Source organism: Schistocerca serialis, chromosome 4, assembly GCF_023864345.2.
Source record: "Schistocerca serialis cubense isolate TAMUIC-IGC-003099 chromosome 4, iqSchSeri2.2, whole genome shotgun sequence".
Classification (NCBI taxonomy): domain Eukaryota; kingdom Metazoa; phylum Arthropoda; class Insecta; order Orthoptera; family Acrididae; genus Schistocerca; species Schistocerca serialis.
The window spans coordinates 362,105,375-362,118,163 of NC_064641.1; the positions used below are offsets into that span (position 1 = coordinate 362,105,375).

The 12,789-nt window shown below is 41.3% G+C and overlaps 1 protein-coding gene across 1 annotated transcript in view; it reads right to left on the bottom strand.

Annotated features, from left to right (window-relative positions):
* Positions 1 to 12,789, bottom strand: part of LOC126474162 (allantoinase) — a 252,153-nt gene that overhangs the window by 196,857 nt on the left and 42,507 nt on the right. The window contains exon 2 of the mRNA XM_050101619.1: positions 5,496 to 5,688. Coding sequence (XP_049957576.1) covers positions 5,496 to 5,660 — 165 coding nt within the window. The 5' untranslated portion in view covers positions 5,661 to 5,688. The remainder of the gene's footprint in view (positions 1 to 5,495; positions 5,689 to 12,789) is intronic.

A 12,789-nucleotide genomic window follows, 5' to 3' on the forward strand; every position in this document is an offset into this window, starting at 1 on the left:
GAGGCACATATGTCTCCGTCAGCATCAATACCTACCCATTATCCGACCGGGAAAAAGAGACCTACAGCTGAACGTGGAATCCGAAGAACGTGTCGTTGCTGGTGACTCCTTACATCGTTGAGAGTTGAAGGCTACATTAAAGGCGAACAGAAAATTTCCATTCTCCGATCGGTATTCGATTTCACGACTTCTCAGTTTCAGGGCACGAGCTTTACAATTTATATATATTTCTACGCCGTTTTTCTTGTGCAGTTATGTGAAGATGTCACACGACATGTCTCAAATTCCATCGCTGAATTCTTTCCTCTTTTTTTAATTACTGAAAGCGGTCAGTCACCTGCGTTGAAATACAGAACCACTAACACACAGCAAGTCTCCGTGGTCTAGCGGTTGCATCTTTGATTAGTAATCATAATGTCCTCGGTACCCGATACGAACCCAGCCACCGCTTAAACTCTGAATAAAAATCGTTAGCTTTGGCGGCCGAAAACTACGGCAAAGGAAGCCACCATTATTCTGCCAACGGCCTTGTCAAAGAGAGCGGAAGAGCGAACAAAGATTCAGCGCACTCTCTTGCCCTTGGGGTGGGAAACTGCTCCTAAAGGTGGAAGAATCAGCAATGATCAATGGTGTGAGAACTCAGAAGACAATGGAAACCACTGGATTAAAAACACATAACGTGTATCAATAGGGCATGTAGTCTCAGTGTCAGGATGATCTCTCCGTTGGCAAAATATTCCGTAATAGTTCCCCATTCGTTTCTCCGGGAAGGGACTGCCAAGGTGACAACGAGAAAAAGATTGAATACCAAACGATAGGATAACGTTCTATGAGTCGGGGCGTGGAATGTCAGAAGTTTGAACGTGGTAGGGAATGTAGAAAATCTGAAAGAGGAAATGCAAAGGCTCAGTCTATATGTAGTGAGGAACAGTGAAGTGAAATGCAAAGAAGACAAGGATTTCCGGTCAGATGAATGTAGGGTAATATCAACAGCGTCAGGAATGGTATATCGAGAGTAGTATTCGTTATGAACAGAAAGATAGGACAGAGAGTGCGTTACTGTGTACAGTTCAGTGATAGGGTTGATCTCATTAGAATAGACAGCAATCCAACACCAACAAAAATATTTTAGGTATACACGCCGACATCGCAAGCATAAGATGAAGAGATGGAGAAAGTATATAACGATATTGAACGGGTAATTTAGTGCTTAATCGAAGATGAAAATATAATAGTCATGAGGGACTGGAATGCGGTTGTAGACGAAGGAGTAGAAGAAATGACTACAGAGATATGGGCTTTGTGTTAGGAATGACAGAAGAGAAATACTAACTGAGTTCTGCAGTAAATATCAGCCAGTAATAGCGAATACTCTGTTCAAGAATTACAACAGGAAGAGGTGGCGGTACGCCACATTACGTCATAAAAATGATATTGAATAACTTAGCAAATATAACAAAACTGACGTCGTAACGAAATAAATATTATAGCAGAAAAATAACAAAGACTGTAATCAATTAATATGATCAGCGAATGTAACTGCAATCTCTGTTCCTTTTGCAAAAAGATCGCTCTCTCTCTCTCTTCTCTTTTGTTTCTTCGTAGAGTAAGAAGACTTTTTGTGACGAGACACAGAAACGTGTATGTTCCATGTAATATTTCCCCTAAATATAACCGAATCTAACTTAAAAGTGTTGTAAAATTTTATATATATCTACTCCTTTATTCATGAAGCGGCAATATCAATGTTTTTATGCAAATTTTCTGGGGGAACATTGGTGCAGAGGTCAGCGCTATTGTTCTGAATGATATCGGCCCAGAGTCGTAATAAATATCTTAATATTTGCTAATTTTGTCAAATAATACTATGTGTAAATGTAGGAGAATTCTCTTGATTAGCGGTTCTTTCTTTGAAACAGTAAAAGTAATCGGTTTCTCCAACATTGAATCATATTTGAGTAAAGTGATTTCAGCAAATTTTTTTGGATCCCCGCTTAACGGGAATTGCGACAATCTCCTTAGCCTTGCACTTTCGTAAAAATAAACAATAACTATCAAAACTCAATCTCAATAACAAAACATACAGCCATATATCTGAATCTTATGAGGTGCATTTTAATATAAAAACATCGTGTCGGGCGAACTGCGAGACGTTCCACACCTGAGTCACTGACGTAAATAATTTTCCAGTTGTGAAGAGGCCAGAATAACACTAACTCCAGCTATTCATAACATATAAATACCAGTACATAAAAGAACCACCACAGAGGTACTTGGAAAAGGCTGGAAGACACAGGAAAATTTCTGTTAGATTACATCACAGTCAGGTATAGATTCCTAAATCAGATACTCGATTGTAAGGCGGACCTAGGAGCAGATGGAGACTCAAATCACAATTTAGTAATGATGAAGACGGCTAAAGTTTAAGAGACTAGTGAGGAGGCATCAGTACGCAAATAAGTGGAATACGGAAGTATTAAGGAATTAAGAGTTACGCTTGAAATTAAGAGTTACGCTTGAAGTTCTATAAGGATACATTCGGGAACATCTCAGCAGTTCAGTTGAATAGGATTGGACAACACTAGAAATGGCAGTCACAGAAGTTGGAAAGAAATACACAGGTACAAAGAAGAAACCATGGGTAACAGAGGAAATACTTCAGTTGATCGACGAAAGAAGGAAGTACAAAAATATTCAGGGAAATTCAGAAATAGGAATTATAAGTCGCTTAGGAATAAAAAAAGTAGGAAGTGGAGGGAAACTAAGGCGAAATGACTGAATGAAAAATACGAAGAAATCGAAAATGAAATGTTTGTCGGAAGCACTGACTCAGCAAATAGAAAAGTCAAAGCAACCTTAGGTGACATTAGAAACAAGGGCGGTAACATTAAGAGCGCAATGGGAAATCCCCTGCTAAATGCATAAGATGCAGTGGAGAGAGCGGATACGTGGAAAGAGTACACTGAAGGACGCTATGTGCGGGAAGACTTGTTGGATGTGGTAGAAGAAAAAACTGGAGTCGATAGGGAATAGGTAGGGGATCCAGTATTAGAATCAGAGTTTAAAAGAGCATTGGAAGACTTAAGATCAAATAAAGCAGAATTTCTAAAATTACTGGGAAAGTGGCAAACAACACGATTATTCACGTTGAAGTGCAGAATGCATAAGTCTGGCGATATACCATCCGACTTCCGGTGAAATATCCACACAGTTTCGAAGACGGCAAGAGCTGAGAAGTGCGGAAATTATAGCACAATAATTTTGACAGCTCGTGCATCTAAGTTGCTAACAAGAAAAATGTACAGAAGAATGGCAACGAAAACTGAGGATGTGGTACATGACGATCAGTTTGACTTTAGGAAAGGTAAAGGCACCACAGAATCAGTTCTGACACTGTGGTTGATAATGGAAGCAAGACTAAAGAAGAATCAAACACGTTCATAGGACATATCGACCTAGAAAAAGTATTCGACAATTTCAAATGGTGCAAGACGTTCCAGATTCTGAGGAAAATAGGGATAAGCCACAGGGACAGGCGGGTAATATACAACATGTACAAGAGCCAAGAGGGAATAATAAGAGTGGATGAGCAAGAACGAAGTGCTCGGATTAAGAAGGGTGTAAGTTAGGGATGTAGTCTTTTAAGAGTGGATGAGCAAGAACGAAGCGCTCGGATTAAGAAGGGTCTAAGATAGGGATGTAGTCTTTGGCCCCTAGTGTTCAATCTATAGATCGAAGAACCAATGATGGAACCAAAAGAAAGGTTCCAGAGTGGAATTAGAATTCAAGGTGAAGGGATATCAATGATAAGATTCGCTCATACATTGCTATCCTGAGTGAAAGTGAAGAATAATTACAAGATCTGCTGAATGGAATGAACAATCTACATAGTAGGGAATTTGGACTGTGAGTAAATCAAAGAAAGACGAAAGTAATGAGAACTAACAGAAATGAGAACAGCAAGAAACTTAACATTAGGATTGATGGTCACGAACTAGATGTAGTTAAGGAATTCTGCTACCTAAGCAGTAAAATAATTCATGACGGACAGAGCGAGGTGTACATCAAAAGCAGACTAGCAATGGCAAAAGGGGCATTCCTGGCAAAGACAAGTCTACTAGTACCAAACATAGGCCGTAAATTGAATAAGAAATTTTCGAGGATGTACGTTTAGAGTACAGAACTGTATGGCAGTGAAACACGGACTGTGGGAAAACCTCAACAGAAGAGAATCGAAGCATTTGAGATGTTGTGCTAGAGGCGAATGTTGAAAATTACGTAGACTGATAAGGTAAGGAATGGAGAGGTCCTGCGCAGAATCGGAGAGGAAAGAAATATATGTAGAATACTGAGAAGAAGTAGGGACAGAATGATAGGGCATTTATATATATGAAGACAGTAACAGTTCTTGAAAGAACAGATACTGTAGATGACCGTACAGCTTTTCCCTGGAATAAATGATGACTATCTGAAACCTCAGCTGCCGACAGGTGTTGTTGATATACCTTGATCTGGACAGCTGAAAATGTGTGCCCCGACCGGGCAAGTGCCCATGGGCAAATGTCTATAAGGCACATTACATAGGTAGAATTGTGGACAGTTGGGAATGTGAGTCTCATGGGGAGCGTGCAAGGGATAAGTCCCTGCAGTCGCGCTATTCATCTGTGTCCTCGGTGGCTCAGATGGAAAAAAAAAAAGTTGGATAGAGCGTCTGCCATGTAAGCAGGAGATCCCGGGTTCGAGTCCCGGTCGGGGCACACATTTTCAGTTGTCCACATCGAGGTATATCAACAACACCTGTCGGCAGCGGAGGGTTTCAGTTAGTCATGATAGAGCATCTGTTAAGACATCAGGGAATCAGGGAATGCCTCCCACGGTACTAGGTTGTAAATACGGTAGAGGAAGACAGGGATTGGAAATATATCCAGCAAATAATTGAGGACTTGAGGACTACGGTGCAAGTGCTACTCTGAGATGAAGAGGCTGTTCATCTTGTTTGTGTAATTCTTCCAGTTAGCTTATGTACTATACCGTAGCAGTTCTTTTTATATATAGTTCAAGATTCATCGAGCTATGTTACTTGGAAGTGAAACATCATGAGAGCTACTTTCGTCAATAAGTTTTGCATACTAGAGCGTTTACTCATTCTGATCTAAGGGAGTTGGACTGTCTTATATTTCTCACCCCGTACATTTTTGTTCGAGACTTGCTCCGTGCATAACTTTAAATACGTCAGTTTTGGTGTGCGCAGATGGAGTCATTGTATAAATGGCGAGAATCAATGAATTCTTGATTGGTGTTCATAAATATAACTAAAGTTGCTTTAAAAAAAGTTCGTTAATTCTGCCTCCTCCTTCCACCACCCAAAAGCCGTGCTTTCGAATTCAGTGATGGAAATCACACGTGTAAGAAAAGATTCAGTGAAAGAGAAATTATCAAAAAATAAAGAAAAATGACAGACTGAGAGAAGTGGAGGGAGAGCTCGTGCTACGCACCGTGGCACCCTGTGGCAGGTAGGGGGCGTCTGCCTTGCCGGCTGCGCGGTCGCTGGCGGTGACGATGCGGTGGATGCGGCCCTCCGGCGTCACGTAGATCGACGCCTCCTGCACGCCCTCGTCCAGGACGACGCGCTTGCTCCGAAACAGCTGCCACTCCGACATGCTGCGGCTGCGGCTGCTCTCTCTGCTCCTGTCGGCACACAGCCGCCACAACGTCACCAGCGCCCTTCGTAAAATGACGCAAAACTTTCATTTATTCAGTAATGATCTATAGGATGAAACTCTTCTCTCTGCGTTTGCTTACAAATAAATATATTTTTGGAAGGGGTCCACCTTGGGCAAAACACAATTTTTTTTCTTTTCTTCTATTTCCTATACACTTTTCGCAGAAAAAAAATGCTCTTTACTACTTGTACACATATAAGTTCGAGTTTTTAGAGTTTCGTGCCGCAATCTGTGAAAACGGCAACCTTATAAAGGATCACTTTGATGTCCATCTGTCCGCCAGTCTGTCTGTCGTCTGACTCTTAAGACCCCTTTTTCCCAGGAACGAATGGACGTATCAAGTTGAAATTTACGTCACATACTACGATCTATGGTGTCTTGACGGTGTAAAATATATAAGCTTCTAAGTCAAACAAGCATAATTTATGGTCATTCACGTCATATATTGTTATTCGTAAACTCACTCGTCAAAAGCTATAGGATTGTTCCCGTTGACTTAAAATCAAGAAATTTGGCAAGAAACAAAGTTTCACCATACAACTAAAGTAAAAAATATGAAAATTGTTAATTTATAATTATATCACATATACTTTTGTCATTTTTTATCCGTCTGTTTGTCTGTCCGTCTGTTAAGACACCTTTTCCTGAGTAACGAGTACGTGTACACAATAGAATATAATGTCACGTGCCAAGTTCTACGGTCCTTAGACTGTGTAAAAAATGTAAGCATCTAAGTCAGTTTAATCACAAAATACGGCCGTTTATGCCACATACTTTTACACTCGCAAATTCACTCATCAAAACCTGGAGGGTACTACTCGTTGAAGTGGAGTCATAAAATAAGGAAAGAAGCAAGGCTTCACATACAGCTGAAGGAAAGAATTAGGGAAATTGTTAATTTCTAATCATATCTCACAGGAAAAAAAATTGCGTGTCATTTATCCAACTGTCTTTCTGTCCCTTTTTCCTACGAATTACACGAAAGATTTAAACTTAAAATATTCTCGCAAATTTCTATCTTACCAGTATCGATATCGATAACGCGTAAAAATCGTCGAGGTTGTTAATCCCCGGGATGAATGAACCATCTATATACATATAACTGAGTTTATGCGGAGCCCTCACAGCGCGAATCCTATTCGTACTTGGCCAATTCTTTGTACATACGTTTTTAAAACTCGAATTTATATGTTTATAAAAAGTAAAGAGGATTTTTGCCATTGTTTAATAGAAACGAAATGAAAGGCCACTGATGATGCTGAAACTTCAGCGAAACACATCTGGGTAATAGAAGAGAAGAAAAAAAATTGTGTTCTGCTCAAGGCTGACCCATTCCAGAAACAAATTTCGTTTATTCAGTTGGCTACTACGGACAGGCTAGAGCCTTTGGGGAATATCTTATATTAGACCAAGATATCCAGTATTTTACAAACTAGACTTACACTATATGATCAAAAGTATCTGGATTCCCTCATGTAATGCGGAATTGATCACTAGATGTTACGAAGGGCGAATACAACAATACAAATGGAGGCGGGGGCTATTCTGTTGTGACTAGAGAAGCAGTAACAGCAAAAGACGTCGACAAGGAGAGGTCAATGACTTCGAAAAGGGACCAGTCGTTCCTTGTCACCTGAGTAACAAATACATCAGGGACATTTCATCCCTTCTAAAGCTGCCCAGAGTGATTCACGGAGGTGTGATTGTAGAGTGGAAACGCGAAGGAACAACAAGAGATAAACGAGACGTCGCAGAGCTCATATACAGAAGGTCAGGGATCGTCGAGTATTGTGGTGGTGGAAAAATTCGCATCAGTTCAACAGAAGGAATTACTCGTGAGTTCCAAAGTGGCATCAGCTCTCCATAACTCAAAACCTTTGAGCAGGGAGTTAGAAAGAATGGGGTACAACCGTAGAGCAGTTTATCGTAAGATATATGTCAATGTTGAGCGACGATTGGGCTGATTTACAAAGCGACTGGAAATGCGAATGAATCAGGATATACCCTACGAAAATCCGATAGATTGCTTCGGTCTTGGCGAATGGCTCGAGAGCGTTACCTGCAATTATGTGTCGTGCCAACAATGGTATACGAAGCAGGTGATGTTACGGTATGGTGATGTTTTTCAAGGTTAAACAATGTTTAAAAAATGCTAAGAATGGGAACACATTTTATAGCGTTGTGTACTGCGTACGGCGGACGATGATTGTATCGGCATGACAACTCACTAAGTCAGAGCTACATCTGCGAGGCAATGGGTTTTGGACAATACCATTCCTGAAATGGACTGATCTGCCAAGAGTCCCGACATGAACGCAATGGGGCGCTATGGGACGAGTTAGAAAGTTCGACTTCGCTTCACACCCCAGTGTCTAACATCACTACCTTCCCTAGTTTCGGCTCCTGAGGGAGAATGGGCTGCCATTCCTCCACAAACATCTGGTGATTTCATTGAAAGTGTCCCCCAGCAGAGTTCAAAGCGTCATAAAGAAAAGGATTGACGCACCTCATGCTACTGTCCACTAATAGGATGCCTTTCATTAGATAGTGTACTTATTTTAGCGTAACTTTTAATAACAATACAAATACGTTCACAGGGATTCAATACGTCGAAATGGCTCTACCAGAAACAAAATTTATATGCAATTACTTAAATATACACCGCAAGCAACTGTTCGCTGCATAGCGGAGGATACATCGTGCCAAGCCGGCCGGAGTGGCCGAGCGGTTCTAGCCGCTACAGTCTGGAACCGCGCGACCGCTACGGTCGCAGGTTCGAATCCTGCCTCGGGCATGGATGTGTGTGATGTCCTTAGGTTAGTTAGGTTTAAGTAGTTCTAAGTTCTAGGGGACTCATGACCTCAGAAATTAAGTCCCATAGTACTCAGAGCCATTTGAACCATTTGAACCATCGTGCGAATACTATCAATTTTCTTTCCTATTCCATTCGCGATCTGAACGAGAGCAAAATGACTGTCCATAAGCCTCTGTAAACGCCATAATCTACTCTATTCTCATGATCGCTATGCGTGGTGGGCGATAGTGGCAGCACAATCGTCAAACAGTCTTTCCCGAATACAGGCCGTAGCATACATGGTTTCCCATGAACTGACTGACTACCTAGGGTTTCAATTTAAGTTTGCCGGGCGTTTCTGTCATACTTTCGTGTGGGTTTTACCGAGCTGGTACGATCCTATCAGCGCGTTGGATGTCTATTGCCAAGTCTGCTCGTTAACGAAACCAAACATTGGAACAATAGAACTGGTCGCTTGTATACGATCACCCTTACAGAATCCTTCTCAGAACCCTTTCAGCAATTCTGTCTTCCTTTACCCTTTCCTTATACTGATCCATGATCGTTCCAATCCAGCATTATCGTTTCTTAGTATTACTCCTCAATACTTATACGATATGATTTGGTCAACATGTGCACCAGCAAACTTGTAATCATGTCGTCCCGGGTTCTTTACCTTCCTTTATCTATGTTACATTTACTGTATCCATATTTAAACACAGCTCTCATTCATTACAACGGGTGAAAAATTTGTCAGAGTCTTTCTGCAATTAATTATGATCTCTCGACATGCGATACTTTTTCTGGCACCACATCATAGTCATCGAAATATGTTACAGTGCTACTATCATATCTAATAAATTGTTTACGTATATTCAGGGCAGCACATCTTACGCATCCTCAGCGAGCACCCGATTACTTTGGTTTCGTTGCAGCATTCTCCTCTATTAGTCAAATCACATATTATCAATGATATTCAGTATGTTTATCTTCGTTAGTAGTCGAAGGTACGTTACAGAGTCGCGCGCTTTTCGCACTTCTTAGAAGACGGAATTTATCTGTTCAACTGAAACAAACTATGGGAGCTGCGTGAAACCTAAATCAAATTTACAGCACCTCCCGAATACTAATTTAGCAACTTCAGTGTTGCAGCTCTGATTCACCAAGATATTATAATTTATTTTTCGATAACGAGTGGATATGGTATTCTTGTCGTTCGGAATATGATGAATATACTCTGTAGTAGCTATATCATTTACATTGCTGCAGCAAGAGGCTACTTGAAGAGATATGACAATACGAATATTGGAATCAGCTGTTACAGCTTTGGTAACTTCAAAACCCCGTCGCGAAGATCTCCCCCAAAGCAGGGATCCTGTTGCCCACTTCATCTAGCAACGAATAATAAATCAACGCTCAGCGTTTCAGCGCTCTAACCTCGACGCAGAATATTAGTTGCCTGTCCATCAGCCATCCATCAAACAACAAAATATTATGGCTACCTACACTGTAATTCGTGCACTGCTAGTTTTTTCCATGTCCTTTGATTCACATGTGTAGTGTCAATTATTATTGTACTTATTTATTATCGTTCATGTTGCAAAATTTTTTTATCTGAATACATTTGGTTTTGATCTAGGAAGAGACACTTCAGAGATGTGGAACGCTAAATGCCTTTAATTTCTATAGTACGAACTTGCTACACCACCAAATGAAACGATATGGACGTTGAAAGTTACTGACATACCCGCTTTACCGACAGGTGCTTACATACTTAACAGAAAGCTCTTGGATGTAATTGAAAGTTGGCGTGCATAAACGAATCTTATAAAAAAGGTTTTTTTGTCTAGTTCCGTTCACTGCAAGTTTCACAACGGTTAGAAACATAACGCGAATTCTAGTGTTGTGTAATTTTAACGTACTGAAACATACGTTGAGATGGGCAATGAAAACTTGTAGTTAACCGCTGCTATAGTTTAGATGGATATAATGCGCTTTTTAGTACGTATTATTGTAAATTACGGCAACTGGAACGGATCATATGAAATTCCTTCCCTGTGGACAGCGAACTGCATATGTCAAGGGACTGGATCAGTATTTTAACTATACAGAAAATCTGCAGCGTGTGTAAAGAGTGAAATACCGTGTGAAGCGTCAGAAAAATGCAAATGGAGAAAACGTAAAGGAAGTGTCCTTATACAGCGAGGTAGTAGCACATCTGACTACGAATCGAACAGTGTAAACACAAGATCGGTGATCAGAGGTAAAAAAGTCGCGACCAAAATACATCGTTTATATTTGTGTCCAGTTAGATAGTTGAGATTCTAAATATGTACGTTTTTCATATATTAATCCAACAATAATGGCGCTTTATTAAAGTATTATTGCTCTCTAGAACGAAGAACATCCTAGAGCTTTGGATGGTTTGCTGAAGGATCCAAGAAGTTTCACAAAGCGAAATATATTACACTGAATTGACAGAAAGAAGAAGAAGACTAGGAGTGTGCAACAAAACGAATGGCAACGGCAGCGGCATAGAATTTTGTAAAATTGATTAACATTTGAAATTATAGTGAGGTCTGCGTAGCCAAAGCTTAATATTTTATACTAATATTTATACTAACTTAATACTCAAAGTACCTGTAATGCAAGCGGGCTCTCTAATGTTTGTACATAGTTTTGGGAAGTCTGGCTGATCATTATGACGCTACAAATTGTAATATTGACATAAGATGACAAAGTTATTGTTTGCATGCCTCAGACAACTATAATTTGGAGACTGTCTCTGGACAAATACTGCATGACCATGAAGTGAATCAACCAGAAGACATGGTCGAATGTCATTACACGTTCTTAAATGTACACGCCATCGGCGTGTACGTAAGTGATTACAGTTTCAATCCTCTGTGAAGTAGATCAACCACCGGAGAGCTTTAGTGTCGTTCGTGTTTAGTGTTGTTACGAGGCCTGATAGCGTATCTAAGGGGCGTGAAGAGCGTCAGATGTTGAGAGACTACTGAGAAGGACGTATAAATGCCACTAATTCATTTGAGACAGCGTTATCAGTACCCGACAAAATTGGAAATAGTTTCATTATAGGTTTCCATTTGGCCGGCTGATCGAACCGTGCAGTACCCAGATTTGTGGGGTATTCAGACATGTCAGTGACCCGATGTTGGACTGTCTGGCAGCGTGAGGGCAGACGTACTTATCAGTGTTCCGGTCGAAGACGTCTGATTACCGCAGGGGAGAACCGTCGTATTGTGCACCCAAGTGCATCTTAACCCCTCACATCCCTGACTGTCCCGAACAAGTAACTGACTCCGTAAAACATTCTGTGTCATATCGAACCACTGGTCGGAAATTAGCAGGTGCCGGACTAGGGAATTACTGCCCATGCCTAGGTTGGCCTTAACACCAAAACACAAACGGCTGCGACTGGAGTGGCGCAGTGAACAGAAAGCATGGAGGAATAATGCCGCATTGTGTTCAGCAATGAATCGCGATTCTTCACTACCCTGGATGACAATCGTCAGCGAGTACGGCGGCGACCAGGGGAAATGTCCCGTTCTTCCAATGTTTTGCAGGGGCACAGTGGCGTTACTTCTGGAGTCACAGTGTGGGGGGCCATCGGATATGTTTGTAGGTCACGGCTGGTAGTGATTTAGGGAACTCTGATGGGACAACGGTACGTCACGAACATCCTGCATCCCGAGCATTACCTCTCATGCGCCACTAGGTCGGTGCCACTTTTCAGCAGGACAGTGCTCATTCACACATGGCAAATGTCTCCATATGAAATGTCTGCGTGACGCCGAGGTTCTCCCGTGGCCGGCAACATGTCAGGATCTGTTCCCAATAGAACGTGTAGGGAATCAGTTCGGACATCAAATTCGACCCAGGATACAGGGATCAGCCACAACACCTGTAGGTCACCTTGCGTCAGGAAACTTTATTTCGGCTTTTTGTCTCTTTTGCCATCCTAATCAGTACATGGATCCAAGCCAGAGGCGGTACAACGTCATACAGTTCAGGGGCTGGTACTCCCAAGTTCCTTTTGAGTTTGACTTAGTTTTGAAAACACTGAAGTAACGTTACACACTCTCTCAATCCGTGAACTTTCATTTCGTTCACTCCACCCCCCCCCCCCTACTGGGTGCTTCACTTTTTCTCAGGCAGTGTAGTTTATCTGTTTTCAGGCGTAGGAGATGCACTCAAAAGCGTTACGTGTCTTTGAGGCGTGCTAAATATAGAGAAAAATTATCGTAATAA